Below are 17,291 nucleotides of genomic sequence, written 5' to 3'. Positions count from 1 at the left end.
CAGCAGTAAAAAGTTGTAAAAAAAAATGTCTTACATCAAAAGAAGTTAACTTTTCGAGTAAGTACTGGTGCCATTTCCTTAGTAATGGAGAAAAACCTCATACAAGATGAAGACTCAGCTCTTCAACACTTAGTATAGTTATATTTATTGTAAAGTTGGAGAACTTAGCCCAGTTCTTTGCAACAAACATTATATTAATTCTTTATATTATAACATAGGTGATATTAAGGGAGTAAACAACAAAAAAAAAAAAGCCTGGCAGGACCTGGACAGTCCACTAGGACCTTCCTACAATGTCCTCTACCGTTTGATTTCGTGCTTGTGTTGTTCTCACTCTCATATGTAAGTCGTTTTGGATAAAAGCGTCTGATAAATAACTGTAGAATAGAATAGAATACAAGTGTCAAATTGTACCCCAAGTATCTGTAGTCATCTGCCATCTCCACTAGCTCACCCTGGATGATGGTTGTTACTGCTTGTTTTTCACAAAGTCTCATGCTCAAATCCAGACAGGACTAGACGATAAACTACAGACCACGGCTGTCATGTACCAACAGCTCTGTCAGAGAATAACATTTTCTAAACCAGTTTGTAAATGAATGGGTAAAAATGGCAGATTTGTAGTGCCATTGTACAACCACTGGATGTCACCATTAACACAAGTGGTTACACATTAAAATCCCAAAGCACAAAAAATAATCACATATCTGAACTCTTCAAATTCAATGCTGCATTTTTCATGTGCGTACACCAGTGCAAAAAGTCATTTCACTAATGAATAGAAACTTTTATTATCTTAAATTATAATCTTCAGCTCAACATAAAAAAGCTGTATAAATGAATATTCACAAACGTGAGTTTTTTCCCCAAACTTTATTTGATGACAATATACAAGAACATCTTGAGCACGAAGACTCTCCCTGGCTGTCCAGGCTCACTGCAAAGAAATAACAGCAGTTACTATCAGCAAACTGAATTACTATAATACAATCATTGTCAATGTGAGTATTTTAATGTTGAACAGTACAAACTGAATGTTTAAGTAGTAGTATGTTTAACTTAACATTGCAGCCTAAGTAACATCTTACAGAGCAAAACCTTAAGTGTAACTTCACAAATTTGCAGACTTTTAATTTAGCAACTCCCATCAAACAAACACAAAAACCAGAACATGCTACACAAGATCTTTTTTTTTCCCTTCAAGATTTTAGAAACTTTTTTTCCACCCTCAAAGCTCTTTTTTAGTGCAAGTTATGGTGGGTAAAACCTACTACATACACCCAAACAGCATAGACGGTGGGAAAAGGGGGCTGGGGGAGTGAAAAAACCTACAGACCAAGGTGTTTCGAACAACATAGGAAATGGAGAAAACATTGAGGGAAGTACTGCACGGAAAAGTAGTGTGTGACATGCATGACAGCTGATGTCTATCATCTTAGGCTGTGCAAAATAGTGGCACACCATGCTTTTTCTGCTTCTATACCTGTAAACTGACACCTCATTTCTGCAAAAGAAATCCATGGGAAGCAAAATCAAGAACAAAAAATTGAACAAAATAAATGTTAACATGTTGACATTGAAACATAGGATAAAAAAGATCTCTGAATTGTCTTTCTGTAGTTGCACTAACATGTAGCTCAAAGTCAATATACACTATTTAATATTTTTATTATGCAGCAGTGCTGTTGCTATCACAAACAAAACTGCACAACATTAAACACAGTTCAGCCAGGTTTTAAAATTCAGAGATCTGTTCTATGTGAATTAAGTGAATGGCACCTAACAGGGGTACCGAGGTACAAGAGGTTTTACTAAAATCTACAGTAGGGGACATCACTGGTTAGTACACAATTATCCTTTTTTTTTTGTTTATTTGTTTTTAAAGAACCTTAATCAATGGGTAAGATTTCACATTTTAAGGTGGTTCTCAAGACAGGGTCAACCATGACCATTAGTACATTATAGTATTTATTAGTAACATAAGAAACGACAGCCAAGTCAGTAATAACCAGTGGGTAAAATCCTTTCATATTGGATGTGGGATGCACATCCAAAAAGGAAAACCACTAAAGCTTCAAAGATAGCTGGGGTGCAAAGGCAGGAGTGCTACCTTCTACAACTTCTGGATTATCTGCAATATGCGGTTAGTCTACTTATAAACGTTTACCTTCTACAGTTTCCGAAGAAAATTTGATACAAATGGAAAGATGAAAAAGGAAATTAAAACAGTAAAAGAGCAGTGAAAAATAAAGATCAACAGGATAACAAAAGAATGGGTGTTCAATGAAGTCAAATAATCCGGTGGGCTAAACATGTTTCCTTCTCTAGATTTAACATTGTATTTGTGTAAGAAAAAGTATAGCTAAATATTACTTTTGCAGAGACAAATATTTAAAATGGTCACAATACCTTTTTGCCAGCAGCGCCAACACTGGCCTTCTTAATGCCTCGTACTTTCTTCATTCTGTTCTTGCGTTCTTTTCGCTGTTTCCTTGAGGTCTTCTTTTTCTCATACAGACCATGCTATAGAGCAAAATAAACAAAAGGCAAGTCATGAACATGTTGAAATCATACCTTTCTTGCATCACAATAGGACTTAGATATAAAAACAGATTTAAGGCATAAAACTGTTATCTCTGCATAAGTGCATTTATAAGTATCACTGGAAATGACACTGGAAGAGGACTGAGGGATATTTCCATTAATGGAAGGGGGGGGGGGGGGGGGGGGGGGGGGGGGGGGGGGGTTGTATACTGGGATTTGTAGTGTTATCATGGGCACAAGCAATATAGGTGCTAGAGTGGTCCCAGCCTAGACAAACACCCTTTATAAAAGGCTTTCACTATGACGGCAATTTGACAATAGTGAAAAACATTTTTTTTTCTTCCACTAAAAAACACTTCATATTGTTTTACAAAAATACTGACCATGCTTAAATCACTAATATCAGAAATGGCTCACTATCCATTATTTCTAAATGACTAGGTTTTTGGTTTTTGTTTTTTTTTAAACAGTGTGTGATCAATGTGACATTGTCTTTGTGTTAAATAATATGCAGCAAAACAAGCCATTCATCTCTTAAGTCCATGTTAAAATAAGAGCCAATTATTACAAATACTTTTTTTTGTTTTCAGCTCACCCTGGCAAGTCTGTGTTTGGGCTCATTTTTCTTTGCGTAGTCTAGCGAATCATAAACCATGGCAAAACCAGTTGTCTTGCCACCACCAAACTGAGTCCTGAAGCCAAAGACGAACACAACATCAGGGGTAGTCTTATACATCTTGGCAAGCTTCTCCCTGATTTCAGTTTTGGGGACTGTGGCTTTGCCAGGATGCAGGACATCAACGACCTGTGGGCAGAATGAGCAGTGTTACAAGTCTTTTTTTTTTTTTTTGCTACATACTAATGCAATCAGCAGGGATGGTGGTATTACAAACTGGATCTTACCATTTGCTTCCTCTGAAGCAGTCGGTTCGTCATGAACTTGCGGGTCCTGACTGTTACTGTGTCATTCTGACAGGGAGACAAATGTTGTTAATGCACAGAAAGATTTCAGAGCCAAGACTGCAGGTTGCTTCATGCAACACAACTTCTGCCACATTGGCTGTCAGCGATTGGAGTATCCCAGAACAGAGTACCCAGAATAATTAACTTTAATTATATACATAGCCTGTTTCATTATAACCATAAACTGTTCTATAAGTTTATGTGTTAAGTCAACATAGCTGAGCTGTTTCAACTTTTCCAAACGATGGGCCTTGTGACTGCTAACGCTAGCCACTCCGTGCTAACACTTCACAACGGTACAATTTCTAAGAAAATGGGCTTAAGGGCACTATGCTGTTTATGAGTTTCGTGTAGTGGAAAGATTAAAATGAAAATTGGGAATTATCTGAGTTTTATAAAGGCAGGTGTGTGTATAGTGTGACGTCCGGAACGACATCAATCAGGCTAGCGTTGGAAACGTACCACTGCTATCGTCCGGGTGTTCAATAATTAATCAATACTGCCATTTTATTATAGGACGAGTTTTAATCACCAGTTAAACTTTAAGAAAAGTGTATTGGTGTACGGATGGCTTCGATGATCAATAGATTTTGATTACAATTTTCACCACAAGACTCACCATCTTGACGCCGGCCTCACTCAGGGACGTAAAAAGGAGGAAGGACCGGCAGGCGGCCGGAAAAATGCCTGTAGAAAATTCATAGAGCACATACTCTTATTGCCTGAACTAAAATAAATCTGTTTTCCGTTTTTGACAGCGCGCGTCTACTTGAATGTGAAACTGCAATTCATTTATCAACATGTTATTTACTATATTAAGTACCAAGGGAAAATATATGGCTATTGAATATTACATTTGTTCTGCATTCAAAAAACCAACAAACCTTGACATGGTCAACTTGAACTTGCACGGGTCAAGATCTTTCAATGAATGTTTACAGAGGGTTAACTATAGAGTCAACAAAAGTCTATGAATGTAGAAGGAAAGAATTGTGGTGAGGTAGTCCCATGGGCCCCAGTAATCGTGTTTTTTGGGGTTTTTTTTTTTCACTGTGGGGATGGGAAAGAAAAAGAAAACAAGCAACTACGTGAATAAATCAATAAATAAATAAAATAATTTGGGCAAACTTACCTGTTCTTACGACTATCTGTTCACTGAATGCTTTTTTTACTTTTTGGTGTAAAATACTTTATATATTCCAAATAAATGTGTTGTGTAGTATTTAGCACAAAGCATTTAGCCCATCTTAAATTCTCTCCAAGAGTTGTCCATCTGGCTGCGTTGGACTTGTGTTGGACTAGTGACTTGTCCAGAGTCTACTTTATCCCTTGTTTAGTAGCTGCAGGTAGGCTCCAGGCCTTTCCTAAGTCCATTCAGTGAGCTCCTGTTTTTGTATTCTTCATTTACTGATGCTTTATCTCACCTTTAAGTTTAATTAAATTCCTCAATAATTTCATTGTACTCTTGCTGGCACACAAGAGCAACTACAAAAACAAGACAATAGAGAGAAAAGAAACTTTTTTTCCTGTTACAGAATTTTATTGATTTTGCAGCAACAGTGTCCACTGGCATTGGAGTTTAATTTGAAATAAAGTTATTTGAAATAAGAACAAATGTATACAGTAAGTTTGTTTCAAATCTCTGTCAACACAAAATGTTAGGCCCTCACTGTCAAACCAGATTTGAAATGACTCTGCGACCTGAATCATTATGCCGTAACATGAAAATTTGTTTCTAAAACTGTGCAATACAAACAGGGTTCAAGCAACCTAGTGATGAACATGTCACCTTACTTTGCTTTATTGCAAATCCAAAAAAAGGAAAAAAAAAAAGACAGGGCCCAAACAGTTCCAGTCACACTAGAAAAAAACAAATAGCAACAAAATAAAATAAACATGACTAAATAACTGGATTTGCATGGTGGTTCACAAAGCAATTTTAAAGTTGCTATTTAGAAAATAAGTTTACATGACCAAGAGATGTTAAACATAAACTAATTACTAGGATAAAATGAGTGGCACTTATCCCAGAATCCCATAAAGTCATGTACACCATCACATTTCCAAACTTCACCACTGTTTTGAGGGGAGAAATAGTCTATAAAATAAAATGTTTTGCTCTGTTGCCAAGTACAATGTTACCTGTTCAATGTTACGGTGAAAAAATAAACATCTGTTGGAAAGTACAAACTGATGACAAGGAGTAGACAGTTACTTTAGTTACTGCATTTCATGCGATGTAAGGCATGGGCGGGTGAGACGCATGAAAAGCATAGGGTAATGTCAAACTAATTAAGGACACTGGAAGCAGATTTGTAGATTCTGGTACAGTGTCTGTCAAGCCTGATGCAAATTATGTTTTCTGTTTCCTTAACACATCTAGCAAATTTGAAGGCTTGACAAAGCTAACAGCCAAACAAATACCCTCAATACTAAGAAACTGTATTAAAAATAAAAACGCATATAAAACATCTGGTTTACTTCAAGTTTTTTTTTTTTCTCTAAATCTTCCTGGATCTTACCCAAAAATGAGTATAGGCATATTAACCATTTCCCTGTTGTTCTAAATGTTTCTCTGATTATATTGAAAAATACCTGGCAGACTGTGCCAAGGATGATGTCGTCGGATCAACAAAAACCTGACCACAAAGTTTGTGCCAAGTTTGACCAAAGTGTAGAGATGTTTCTTGAGTGGTTATATTTCATTACATCCTACTGAAATGAATTCTACACAAAAAACTTAATTTCAATAGATGCACTTATGATTTGCTTTCCATACAATCATTCCCTGATTTATTTCTTTTTTCAACTGTTAGTTAAAATTTATTTTAAAAAATAAAAACTTTCCCCTAAAAATTGGAAAGTCACACAGGCTTGTGTTGGTAGTGGAAATGAAAAACTTGGAATGGCATGAAATTGGCGCCTAATTTGGAAAACAAAGCAACTCAGCATCCCTTTGCATACCATCACTGGAAACTAAGAGGTCTAACTGATAATAGATTGAGGTGTTTTTTCAAGTAGTTCCAAAAAAAAAAAAAAAACTGGAAAATTTTTTTTTGCTTAAATAACAAATTAACAAGGGTGTTCAAAACCAAAAACTGTGATGAATATCAAAGCTTTTAAAATTATTCTAAGGCCAGTGCTAAAATGTCCCAATCCTCTCTTAATGAAGTTGAAATATTTTGTGTTTTTCTTTTTCTTTTTATCTGCTCTGTTAGAACTCCTGACTCAAAGATAGCTGCAAGATGAACACTGCAAATGAGTAAGTGGACATTTGTTGAGGGACAAAATAATCAGGCATTCTCTGTTGTTGTGTAATTGTTGATTTGTACTGCGACTGGTAGCCATGAAAATTTACCCAAATTAACCTAATTTCCAGAGTTGGTTTCTCTGTATGTGTATGCATGATATACTGAATTCCCATTATTGTACACACATTACATCCAGCAGTGAGACAAAGAGCTAAAGTAGATGGCTGCCATGAGGGCTCACAACATTGGTTTCTAAAAGCCAAGCCACTGGCACGCAGAATGCCAGGTCATTTGCTTATGCTGGTGTGGTTCCAGTCTGTTAGATGTCCATTTCAAACTGAGCATCGTCACCTTGAAAAGAAAAACACAGAAACAAACACAGAATTAAAACATGTAGAAGAGGCTGAACTTATTCAACACATCTCAATTCTAAAATGCCATGTCTTATTAAAATGATTTACTAATTATAATGCACAAAAATAAATGGCCGTTGTGAATTGCACTGCTTTGTAGACAATTACCTCCTGTACCTGCGTCTCAACTGGAGACACTGGTGTTTGACTACATTGTGTAGAGGATGTGTACTTTTCTTTCAGCAGTGATCTATTGGGATTCTTGTGGTTTTTGGAAGGAAAAAAAAACATCATTTGAGAAAAGTGCTTAGCTGCTAAAATAAAAATTAGGGGCCTTTTTATCCCCCTTGTATTTTGTAATGTTTGCATTAAGTGACAGCTCTAACAAGCAGGAAAAGCAGTTTAGCACCCAGTCTTGTACTTCTATGATGAATGGAAGCGGTGTTTTGTATTTCAGTGAGGTTACATGCACAGCTCATCAGTCACTTAATGGTTAGAGTTCAACCTAGTCATGTAAATGGATCATTTCTGTATACATGCATGGAGAGGAAATCACAATTTTGGCCAAAGTATGCCGAACACTTCTAGTTTCCTCTGTAGAAGACCATCACACATGTAAGTGCAATCAAGTTCAGTAAAAAAAAACAAAAACAATGTATTTTAATTATTTGAATGGTACTTTTCTTGGATGATCTGCAACTACAACATAAAGATTTGATTAGAGAAGCCTGGGAATGCTGTAAAAGTAAGCCAACATTGGTACACCTTCTGAATCAATTGCCTTTTCAGTCTAAACATCTGAAATGTCTTATAGAGACAAATATGTAAATGAAAGCATTTTTATGAGGAATTAAGTTGTATAGAAGATGTGAATATAATGGAATTTGGAATATAGTTTATATAGTTTTTTTTCTAATACAATTTAGCCCAGGCTACATGTCGCATTTTTAAATACAGCACCTTGCTTGTTTTAAAATATAGATAATTAACTTTCAAATGAGTTTTGTAGACTCCACATTACTGTCACTTGCATTCATCTTTTTGTTTTTTATTTACACCAGCTTGTTCTGATTGTAAGACTCAGTACAGTACATCAGCTGCTCATAGTGAGTGGAAGGATTGATAGGGTGCCTTTTGCATGTAACATGTAGAAGATGGTAAAAACAGACATCCTATGGTCAATAAGCCAGGTAAAGCAAACTTATTAGTCTGAAATGTGGAACAAATAAAAATACTGCACAAAATCTGTAGTACTGTAGTAGCTCTACCACAACGCAACACTATGATTGAAACCCGAGCTCTTATTGCTCTGAGACAATTGTTAATATTAATCAATTAATGAAGGACATAAGAAAACCTCCCGCTCTGGTACATGGTTACAGTTAAAAGACAGTGTCAAAAGCTTTACTGAACTTTAACCAAGGTTAATGTCAATAAAAGGATATGGTATTCAATAAAAAGATATGATGTTCTCAAATAAATGAACAATCATGATTGATAACTTCAGCTATGATTCTGCCATAGTTATGTAGATCCACAAACAACTGCAATATACCAATTCATTATATTATCATTATAGTATTTCTCCACTTTTCTTAAAATGTATCTGGGTATGCATACTGCATGTAAGCTGGTTGTATGTCATTGCACTTTAAATGGAATGTGTTTCTAATGTCTTTCTGCAATGTTATTTGATAGTAAATGGCCTTTTTATGTTTTCATCTTGAAAGGACAGAGTATAACTTCCATTTGTGGAGGCTGATGCAAACCAAGCTTCCTGACAGTGGTTTTCAGAAGTGTTCCTAGACAAATGCGGTGATTTCCACAAGTTGCATTTTTAATGGAAAGCTACCTAAGGGTTACAGTCTGTCAATTCTGATGTTCAGATTAGTCCTTTGTATTTAGACATTTATCCAGACTCTCTGAATTTGATCATGTCAATGTGTATATTATATGATGAAATTAGTACTGTTTTGCAATGTGGCGTTGAAAAACATTTCAGTGTTGTTGGATTTTATTTACTTTAAGTCACACAGATTCACATTTTCTCAGATGCTCTTTATAATGATGTGATTAATTTTATGTGAATAGACTTATGTACTGTGGGAGTTTTCAGGTTTTATAGATACGAGTGTGTTGATGGCATTAAATAGAACATACAACTGTAGAGTATTCTTCAAAATAAAAAAAAAAACCTCAGACTTCAAGCAATTACAATCAATCTTTTCCAAAAACATGAATTGCAGACTCAATACGTATGATGAGCCTTGCCTGTTGTGGGTTTGCCATCATGGTTGTTGATGTGGTTGTTGGCTTCATTCTTCTGGTTCTCTCTCAGGATATTTTGGCTGGTCACTCCTGGGATGACAGGCAGATGTGCTGGAGGAGTTTGGGCAATGGGAGAATTACGCCTGTCCAGTAGAAACTTTCGGTCATAGATGATCCGGGTTCCTACAGCAAAATGCAACAAGTTTATATTTATTATGTGCCTTCAACCAACTCTACCAAACATCTCACCCACATTGAAGACATTTTAGGAGGGTAAAATACGATGTGCCAACAGTAAAAAGGTTGGTTATCTTCCAGAGGGTTCCCATTCAAGCCTGCCAGCATTAATTTACATGTCATACAGCAGCTATTGTTTCAGAAAACACATCTAGCCCTAACAGTTCCAGTTAAACTGGTGGCAAATAGACATGACTGAGAACAACAAAAAAGAAAACAACAAAAAAAAAAAGAAAAAAAAACAGAAAGAAAAATTAGATCAGAAGAAAACACACTCTTCTTTACTAATTTATTTTTGCAAATGCTTCAATTGAGTGTTTTTGATCACTTACTGGTTTAATGCAAGTATGATTCAAAGTATTTTTTTCACCTAGCACTTCGACTTGCCATGACAGGAAAACAGGAACATTTTACAGTGACTCATTTCCAGTAATTTCTATGCAATGAAGCAATACATTTTTAAAAGCGCTTATGGTACAAATAAAAACTGTGGAAAACAGTGAAGGACATTTTCACTGTTGTCTGATATTCTTTTTGGAAAAATGTACATTTGACAAGTGGAATATTTAATGCGTTTGCACAGCAGCAGTTACTTTCTTACTTCCTTATAATCCATTTGTTGGACTTATTGCTTTTCCCTTGCAAGAGTCCTTTTTCCCTGTAATTAGTCATCTGGCTATCTGGCAATAATATGACACATAGCCACAAAACCGTAACAGTTTTTAGACTAAACATTTTAGCTAATTAAACTAAATTAATAGGTTGCAACGCAAGTATCTCTGCGCTGCAAATCAGCCAATCAGACTGCAGCTGGACACCAAATGGGCGGGGCTAATCTTTGTTTTTGTTTTGATCAGGATGACAAGGCAAGCCAAGGCCACAGTGACAGAAACTAAGAGCAAAAATACAACAAAAAGCTAAGTATGCACAATTATAATCTTTTGGTTTGTTTTTTTTTTTTTTTTTTTTTAAATTGAGGACATGACAAAGGCGATGTCTAACCTCCAGGAGTGGTAGAGAATAAAGTGCCTCCAGGGGTGGTACAGTAGTCATGAGGTAGCTGCGTTGTGTCGTTGATCAACACCGTCCTGGTCGGGATGGCCCTGCTCTCACTAAGCTGACGACTGGTCGACATTTTCAGCGCCAATTGAAACAAAAATCAAGCAGCTACAGAAAATTGTGGTATTTAAATCCCGACGGACGGTGGAAACCCGGGCCGTTCCCCACTCTTTTATCGCTTCCCTAACGCTTTCTTGTCTCTCCTTTCGTCCTACCAGCCGTCAGCGCCTTCCCCTCCCTCAGCAAGGCAGGAAGCACGACGAGCTGCGGACGGATATGAAGTCAGAGTAGAGCGTGACTTAAAGGGCCGGCCTACTTTTGATGAACTGAGTAAATTTCATTTATATTTTCCTTTTATAAATATTGCATGCTGATAGAAAATAAACAAAAGAGACACCTGCTGAAGTTTTTGCCCATTCCATTTGAAAAACGGGAAAAGAATGTTATAATTTGTTAAAACGTAACATTAAATGATAATAACAATATGATAAATGGAGATCTGAAAGTATAACAATAACTATCGCAAATAATTAGTTATATTTTTTCATTCCTATCAAGTCGTTGCATTCAAAGACTTATCATGGATTTCCTCACATTTTTATGAAGCTGACAAGTAAAAGGCTTATGACCACATCAGGTTCTTCATATTACTTCAAACTCAAAAGTACTTTAGACTCAATACTGGAGTCTTGTTAAAGATTTAGTCTTGCCAATGAACCCGTTAATGATACAGTAATTTACACATTTAGGATAAATATAAACTTGAATGATGATTTGTTTGGTTAAATTAATAAATTCATAAAAGGGTATAATGAAAACAATGGAAATATATTGGAGGAAAACTGAAAATAATATTCATATCCATCTACGTTGTAGGCACACCCTGGACAAGTGACTAGTATCTGCATTTAAAGTTTTTCCAATGACTGATTTTGAATGGTCAATAACTCCTACAGTGAGAGATCTCACACATGCACTGGGGAACATGTAAATGCCAAGTAGACGTATTTTTCTTACACAATTATCAATAATAATAAAAAATTATTATTATTATTATCATTATTATTATTATTATTATTATTATTAATAAACACAATCCTTGGAGGCAAGATTCTGCTCTAGATAATATTTTTCAGTGTTTTTCTGTTCATTGTGTCTCATTGTACTATAATATTTAAGATATTACTGAAAATATATGGGTGGACTCTTCATATTGAACGCTACTCCTTTTCAATTTTATAAGCTCGATATTTCCAACAGCCCGTGAAGGTATCGCTGACAATATGCGCATGCGGTGTAGCTACTAAGACTACCCCGGTGCAGGCGTTTGCTTCCGTCGCCATCCTCAATTTCTAAACAAAACTGAATCAGAAATTCGCATTTAATCATGAGTTTCACGGTCGAAGAGAGGGGGAACCCGAACTCCCTGAGCTACCGTTTGTTTTTCAGTAAGTAGAAAACGAGAAGAATTCAAATTGAGATTTTAGTGACTTGGGTGTTCTCCCTTGAACACCACAGGTCAGTAGCAACCTCCCACGTGTCACTAATGCATTGTTAATAATTGATCTATTTTTGCTGGTGTATTTCATGATTACAATGTTGATATTTGTGCTCAAACTTAATGATAATGTAAATAAATGAATTGTTTCATACTATAACTTTTTTTTTTTTTGTAGTCCTTTTAAGTTGCGCTACATTCTCAATTTGCCGTGTCACACCAAATGAGATGATGATAAACTGACAGTTTTATTCTCAGTCCATAATTGGATTTTAATGAGGAAAGTTACTTTATTGTCTCTGGGAATTTATTAAGGTGCTTTTAGACGTCATGTATGCCTTGGGTGGTAAGACAACGCCCTCTTGGACTATAATAAAACCAGTGATATGTTACCCTGTGTGACAAAGTAGGCTGTGCAAATTCTTGCAAATATCATCTTGTTAAATTGAGATTATTTAATGTTGGTTGTGCGCTGTGCTTTACAGCTCCAGTCTAAACATGTTACTAAAAAGGAATTAATTTACAGATTTGTAAACAGTTTTTGTTTTATAAAAAGCATTCACTTTGAAAACGAAACTGAGTTCAGATTGTGGGTGTTCTGGTTGTTGCATATGGGACAAAAGCCTTTTTAAGGAGGGTGCTTTAAACTCGCGTTTCTTGTTCTGTAATGCCTACTATCTCGACTGCTGATTGACTGTCAGATAAATATTTACTTGAACTTGCAGACGAGAGAGCAAAACACATAAAAGGTAATCATACTAATCTTGCATTAATTATTTTTAACAGAAAATGCTGAAGGAAAGTACATCTCACCATTCCATGACATACCAATATATGCTGATGAGAGTCAGGTAAGGAACCTTTATAAAATTTTGCTTCATAAAATATATGGATATGCTTGTTTCCTCTATACCTAACCAATAGTTAAGTCAGACTTACAGTGCTGTTAAATGTAGTTTTATTGCTTCAATATCTGAATTGTTTGATAACAGATCTGGCCCAGATAATACTTGAAAGTTAAAATCTGCCAGAGAAATGGTGACCTTTACTCTTTGTTTTCTCAGTGCTCTGTCGATATCTCCCATACTTCCAGGAGAATAACTTTTGTGAAACAGTTAAACATGCATGTGTTTGGAAAGAATATCACTTTAGTGCAACCTAAACTCGTCTTTTTTTGGTTTTCTCTTTAACAGAACATCTTCCACATGGTTGTTGAGGTACCAAGATGGACAAATGCAAAGATGGAGGTGAGACTATCTTTAAACAGATACCATCAGGGTTTGGATTGGACCTAACTAGATTCAGTTTATATTTAACCAAAGTCTATTTAGCGTTGTTCACATTAAGACCCAGATAATGACCACTAACACTTGAGCAGAAACAAGAGTCGACAATTCTCAATGTTTTATCTAGATAAATGTTTTTTAAGTTATTCTTTTGGGATAAAAATGCATGCAGATAAGCAGGCTTGGTTTACCTCTAACTAGCATGGTTACAGAATGCAACTCCTTTATGAACACCTTTTCAGGAGGGGACTATTAATACACAACCCAAACCCACTCAGGTTAAAAACTTCTTGTAATGATAAGAGTATCCCTAAGTAACATTGATATACCTTTTTGTTTCACTGTCTCCTGAACTGGTTGCAACATGTAACTAAGATGTTGCAGGATAGAGCTCCAAGAAAAGAAAAGAAAATTACTTTTAGGCTAAAGCAGCAGCAGCCCTTTTCTTTGAGCTTTTCCACTAGCATCTACCAAGCCCAGTCCAACACCTCTCCTCCTGGTTTGTAGGCATTTCCATCAGGGTCTTCCTGAGCCGAAAAGGCACATTTTAAAAGTGGAGTATGTACGATTTTTAATATTTTCAAAATAAACTAAAAAAATAACTACAATCATAATTAGTTTTTTTTAAACTTGTAGGTTCCAGTCTGTCCATATTTGATGTTATTAAATTACAAGTTTAATGACAAAGACCCTTCTTAAATGTTTGCCTACCAGTAAAAAAAAAGGTGCTTTTTGTCATTTGTCATTAATTAGACTTGTAATTTAATAATGCATCAAATATGGACAGACTGGAACCTACATGTTAAAAAACTATCTAATTATGATTGTAGTTATTTTGTTTAATTTATTTTGAAAATATTGAAAATCTTACATACCTTTAAGCACCTACCTCAGTTCTAACGGTGCAGAATCATGCTGAAAATGGTGCATGTACAGTTTGAAGGCCACTTTTGAGCAGATTTTGACATCATGGGATGAGTAATGAGAGCAACACTAGATAACTTTGGGTCGTATTAGGCGGGCCACAGCAACATGGCTTTTCGACCGACAGTCTTCTCTGGTTCTGCTCATGGAATCTTCCTGATTTCAGGCCAGAACCCGAGCAGCAAGTAAAGTATGACCTTGGCGTCCTCCGTTGTTGTGCTGCAAACAAATTACTTCTCGATATTTGCTATGGCAACCCTGCCCTCAATTGTAATGGAAATGATTAAAACAAGGTGGTGTTGGTGGAAAAGGGCCACATGATGAACTGTTCATGCTGGGAGGGGCTATTAGTCGGTCTGCAGTGAATGAAGATGGCATCATGACTGTTGTAAAAAAAAAAATCTAATTAAATACTCTTGCTTTTGCTACTTACATATATTTAAATGCAAATATTTTCAGATTTTCTGAGTAAGAAATTTCAGTACATGAATAATGTATATGCTGTATGTAGTACTCTGATAATGCTACTCTAAAGTCTTTAAAATACTGTTTTCTGTACTTTCCCAAGATTCTTATGTATTTTAAAGAAAAGGCAATATTGATGGGTATGCAGACAATGGATATTTTAAGCCTTTGTGTTTAATATTTTAAATGTAATTCACCATCTTGAATAGTAACACTTCTACAAATTGTAATTTTAGATTGCTACAAAAGACACGCTGAATCCAATAAAGCAGGATGTGAAAAAGGGCAAGTTGCGGTTTGTTGCCAATGTTTTCCCACATAAAGGCTACATCTGGAACTACGGAGCAATTCCTCAGGTCAGTAGTTCCTGTGAAATTTATGTGAAACCTGTGTGTCCTCTTGCTATTCATCTTATTGAGTGTACTAGACTTTCATCATCCTTAACTGCTTTTTAAATGTTTTTTTCTCTTAAGACATGGGAAGATCCAGCACATAAGGATGGAGACACTGGCTGCTGTGGCGACAATGATCCCATCGATGTGTGTGAAATCGGCAGTAAGGTACAGAACTCCTGTATAATATTGATGCATGTTGTCATTGTTAATGCACATTCCGGCACATCAGAGTAAACAGTGGAAGTTGCTTTTGATGCTTTCTTGGGAATACTGAGAAAGGAGACACAAACTGTTTCTCTAGGTGTGCTCACGTGGGGAGGTAATCAGAGTGAAGATACTGGGGATCCTGGCCATGATTGATGAGGGTGAGACTGATTGGAAAGTGATTGCAATCAACATAGAGGACCCTGAAGCCAGTGCATTTAACAGTAAGCTTCTAAGTTTATTCTCTGTTGGTGTGTTGACAGTTATGCATCAGTGACATCATGTACTTGTTTTACTCTTCCTGTGGTTTTACAGACATCAGCGATGTCCAGCGCCTGAAACCGGGGTATCTGGAAGCTACAGTGGACTGGTTCAGGAGGTACAAAGTGCCAGATGGGAAACCAGAAAACCACTTTGCATTCAATGAGGAGTTCAAAGACAAGGTTCTCTACTAATACACATTTATTCTAGTTAAAAAGATTTAACTGAGTACTAAAGTACTTAACCAGAGGTGTCCCTTACTGACTTGACAAAGAAAAAAAAAACATTTTTCAGGACTTATTAAATAAAAAGCTTATTTGAAAACATGAACTTAACTCTGAGCTGAACATTTACTGTTTTTTATTTCAGGACTTTGCCATTGAAGTAATTAAAAGCACACACAACTTCTGGAAAGCCCTCATTTCCCAGCAGACTAATGCAGGGGAGCTCAACTGGTAAATGCAGCAGCTGACTTTTTTTAACTTTTATTCATCTAATACACATTAAGATTTGGTTACAATATTTACATTCATTGTTTTTTTCTCTTAACTGTATCTAATGTAAATGTCTGGAAAAAAAACAGCAAAAACACATGTGTCTCAGCTGGTGAAAGCCCTTACTGCTGCTCAGCAGATGAGGCCAAAGCTGCAGTTGGTGAGGTAAGATGTTTTACAACATCTTATTTTGCAACACACCCCAGATTTAAACCCAAGATGTCCTCAGCTGACATTTTCCTCTCTTTTTAGACATGTCCTTGTGGAAAAGAAGAGCCGATCCCCTCATCAGGTACAGTTTCATAAAATGTCCAAAATTTCCTGCTTAAAAACAAAACAAAAACACTGACATAATGTGAGTCTGATTTCAATCTTTTTTTCATTTGCAGTTGATAAATGGTTCTACTATGAGAAGAAGTGGTCCAGTAGCTGAAGGAATCAGAGCAGGACAGACTCATCTGTGTCAAAAATACTTGAAGATGGATGTCTTATAGATGGAGGGGTAGTGGCTAGATACTGTAGAGACAGAGAAGAGTCAAAATGTGCTCATGCCATGACCAATTAATTATGATTTAACAAAGATCTCTTTGGAGATGTGTTGTCATTCAAGTACAGGTAATGTGTCGTAGATATTTCTGCGCAGTATGAATTGCTTTAATAAAGCTTCTCTGGTTAAGTTATCAGTGTGACTTCAATGAGTAGTCATTGCTGTGAATGTTGTTAGAAAAACACCAAGAATGAAAGTTTCTAAAACTGACTGAACCCTTGGTTTCCTAATGCTGCCACCTAGTGCTCACTGCTCATGGTTTTTCTCTTAGAGTTTAGTATAGGGGATGCCAACTTCGGTCCTCCAGAGCCATAGTCCTGCAAATGTTGGGAGTTTTTCTGACTGACTCAAATAATTAGGTAATTGGGAGTTGGGTGTCAAGCTCTGCACAAGTCTGCTAATTAAGCCTGGTGTGTGTGTTAGTTTTCTTGCTGCAACACACCAAACACTTGTCTGACTGCGACACTCAAGGACTGGATTTGGCCACCCCTGTATTAGTTCATTCGTCTGGTTTATTATTGGCTTTTAAGATGAGACTGAAT

At 36.2% G+C, this 17,291-nt stretch overlaps 3 protein-coding genes across 6 annotated transcripts; 1 reads left to right on the top strand and 2 right to left on the bottom strand.

Moving 5' to 3' along the window:
* Positions 1-834: 834 nt before the first annotated feature.
* On the bottom strand, positions 835-4,177 carry rps24 (ribosomal protein S24). 4 transcript variants are annotated; one of them, XM_079248599.1, is made up of 5 exons: positions 4,127-4,177; positions 3,448-3,513; positions 3,140-3,349; positions 2,410-2,523; positions 835-937 (listed from the first exon to the last, which is right to left on the bottom strand). In XM_079248599.1, the coding sequence occupies exons 1-5, from the start codon at positions 4,127-4,129 to the stop codon at positions 935-937; spliced, it is 396 nt and encodes a 131-aa protein (XP_079104725.1). In that variant the 5' UTR covers positions 4,130-4,177; the 3' UTR covers positions 835-934. The 4 variants fall into 4 exon arrangements, with proteins under 4 accessions (XP_079104725.1, XP_079104723.1, XP_079104724.1 ...); XM_079248597.1 differs by having other exon boundaries at positions 855-937; positions 2,386-2,523; XM_079248598.1 differs by lacking the exon at positions 835-937 and adding an exon at positions 1,484-1,504.
* Positions 4,178-5,037: 860 nt separating this feature from the next.
* Positions 5,038-10,910, bottom strand: eif4ebp2 (eukaryotic translation initiation factor 4E binding protein 2). Its single transcript, XM_079248896.1, has 3 exons — positions 10,619-10,910; positions 9,383-9,562; positions 5,038-7,109 (listed from the first exon to the last, which is right to left on the bottom strand). The coding sequence occupies exons 1-3, from the start codon at positions 10,749-10,751 to the stop codon at positions 7,078-7,080; spliced, it is 345 nt and encodes a 114-aa protein (XP_079105022.1). The 5' UTR covers positions 10,752-10,910; the 3' UTR covers positions 5,038-7,077.
* Positions 10,911-11,989: 1,079 nt separating this feature from the next.
* Positions 11,990-16,885, top strand: ppa1b (inorganic pyrophosphatase 1b). Its single transcript, XM_079249297.1, has 11 exons — positions 11,990-12,123; positions 12,960-13,024; positions 13,367-13,420; positions 15,085-15,204; positions 15,322-15,408; positions 15,545-15,671; positions 15,763-15,890; positions 16,078-16,163; positions 16,292-16,367; positions 16,455-16,494; positions 16,592-16,885. Exons 1-11 carry the CDS (start codon positions 12,063-12,065, stop codon positions 16,633-16,635), a joined length of 888 nt encoding a protein of 295 aa, XP_079105423.1. The 5' UTR covers positions 11,990-12,062; the 3' UTR covers positions 16,636-16,885.
* The last annotated feature ends 406 nt before the right edge of the window (positions 16,886-17,291 follow it).

Source organism: Telmatherina bonti, assembly GCF_933228915.1.
Source record: "Telmatherina bonti genome assembly, chromosome: 11".
NCBI lineage: Eukaryota > Metazoa > Chordata > Actinopteri > Atheriniformes > Telmatherinidae > Telmatherina > Telmatherina bonti.
The sequence above is the reverse complement of the archived record's forward strand: the minus strand, read 5'-3'. Positions and strand labels throughout refer to the sequence as shown.

Coding starts and splice junctions, on each gene's coding strand:
- ppa1b (XM_079249297.1), top strand. CDS start 12,063: ATGAGTTTCACGGTCGAAGAGAGGGGGAACCCGAACTCCCTGAGCTAC. Junction 15,409..15,544: donor TGTGTGAAATCGGCAGTAAG/GTACAGAACTCC, acceptor CTGTTTCTCTAG/GTGTGCTCACGTGGGGAGGT. Junction 16,495..16,591: donor AGAGCCGATCCCCTCATCAG/GTACAGTTTCAT, acceptor TTTCATTTGCAG/TTGATAAATGGTTCTACTAT.
- eif4ebp2 (XM_079248896.1), bottom strand. CDS start 10,751: ATGTCGACCAGTCGTCAGCTTAGTGAGAGCAGGGCCATCCCGACCAGG. Junction 9,563..10,618: donor ATTCTCTACCACTCCTGGAG/GTTAGACATCGC, acceptor ATTTTGCTGTAG/GAACCCGGATCATCTATGAC. Junction 7,110..9,382: donor TGATGGCAAACCCACAACAG/GCAAGGCTCATC, acceptor TTTCTTTTCAAG/GTGACGATGCTCAGTTTGAA.
- rps24 (XM_079248596.1), bottom strand. Junction 2,524..3,139: donor CCAAACACAGACTTGCCAGG/GTGAGCTGAAAA, acceptor TTTGCTCTATAG/CATGGTCTGTATGAGAAAAA. Junction 2,171..2,409: donor TTGGCGCTGCTGGCAAAAAG/GTATTGTGACCA, acceptor CGGAAACTGTAG/AAGGTAAACGTTTATAAGTA.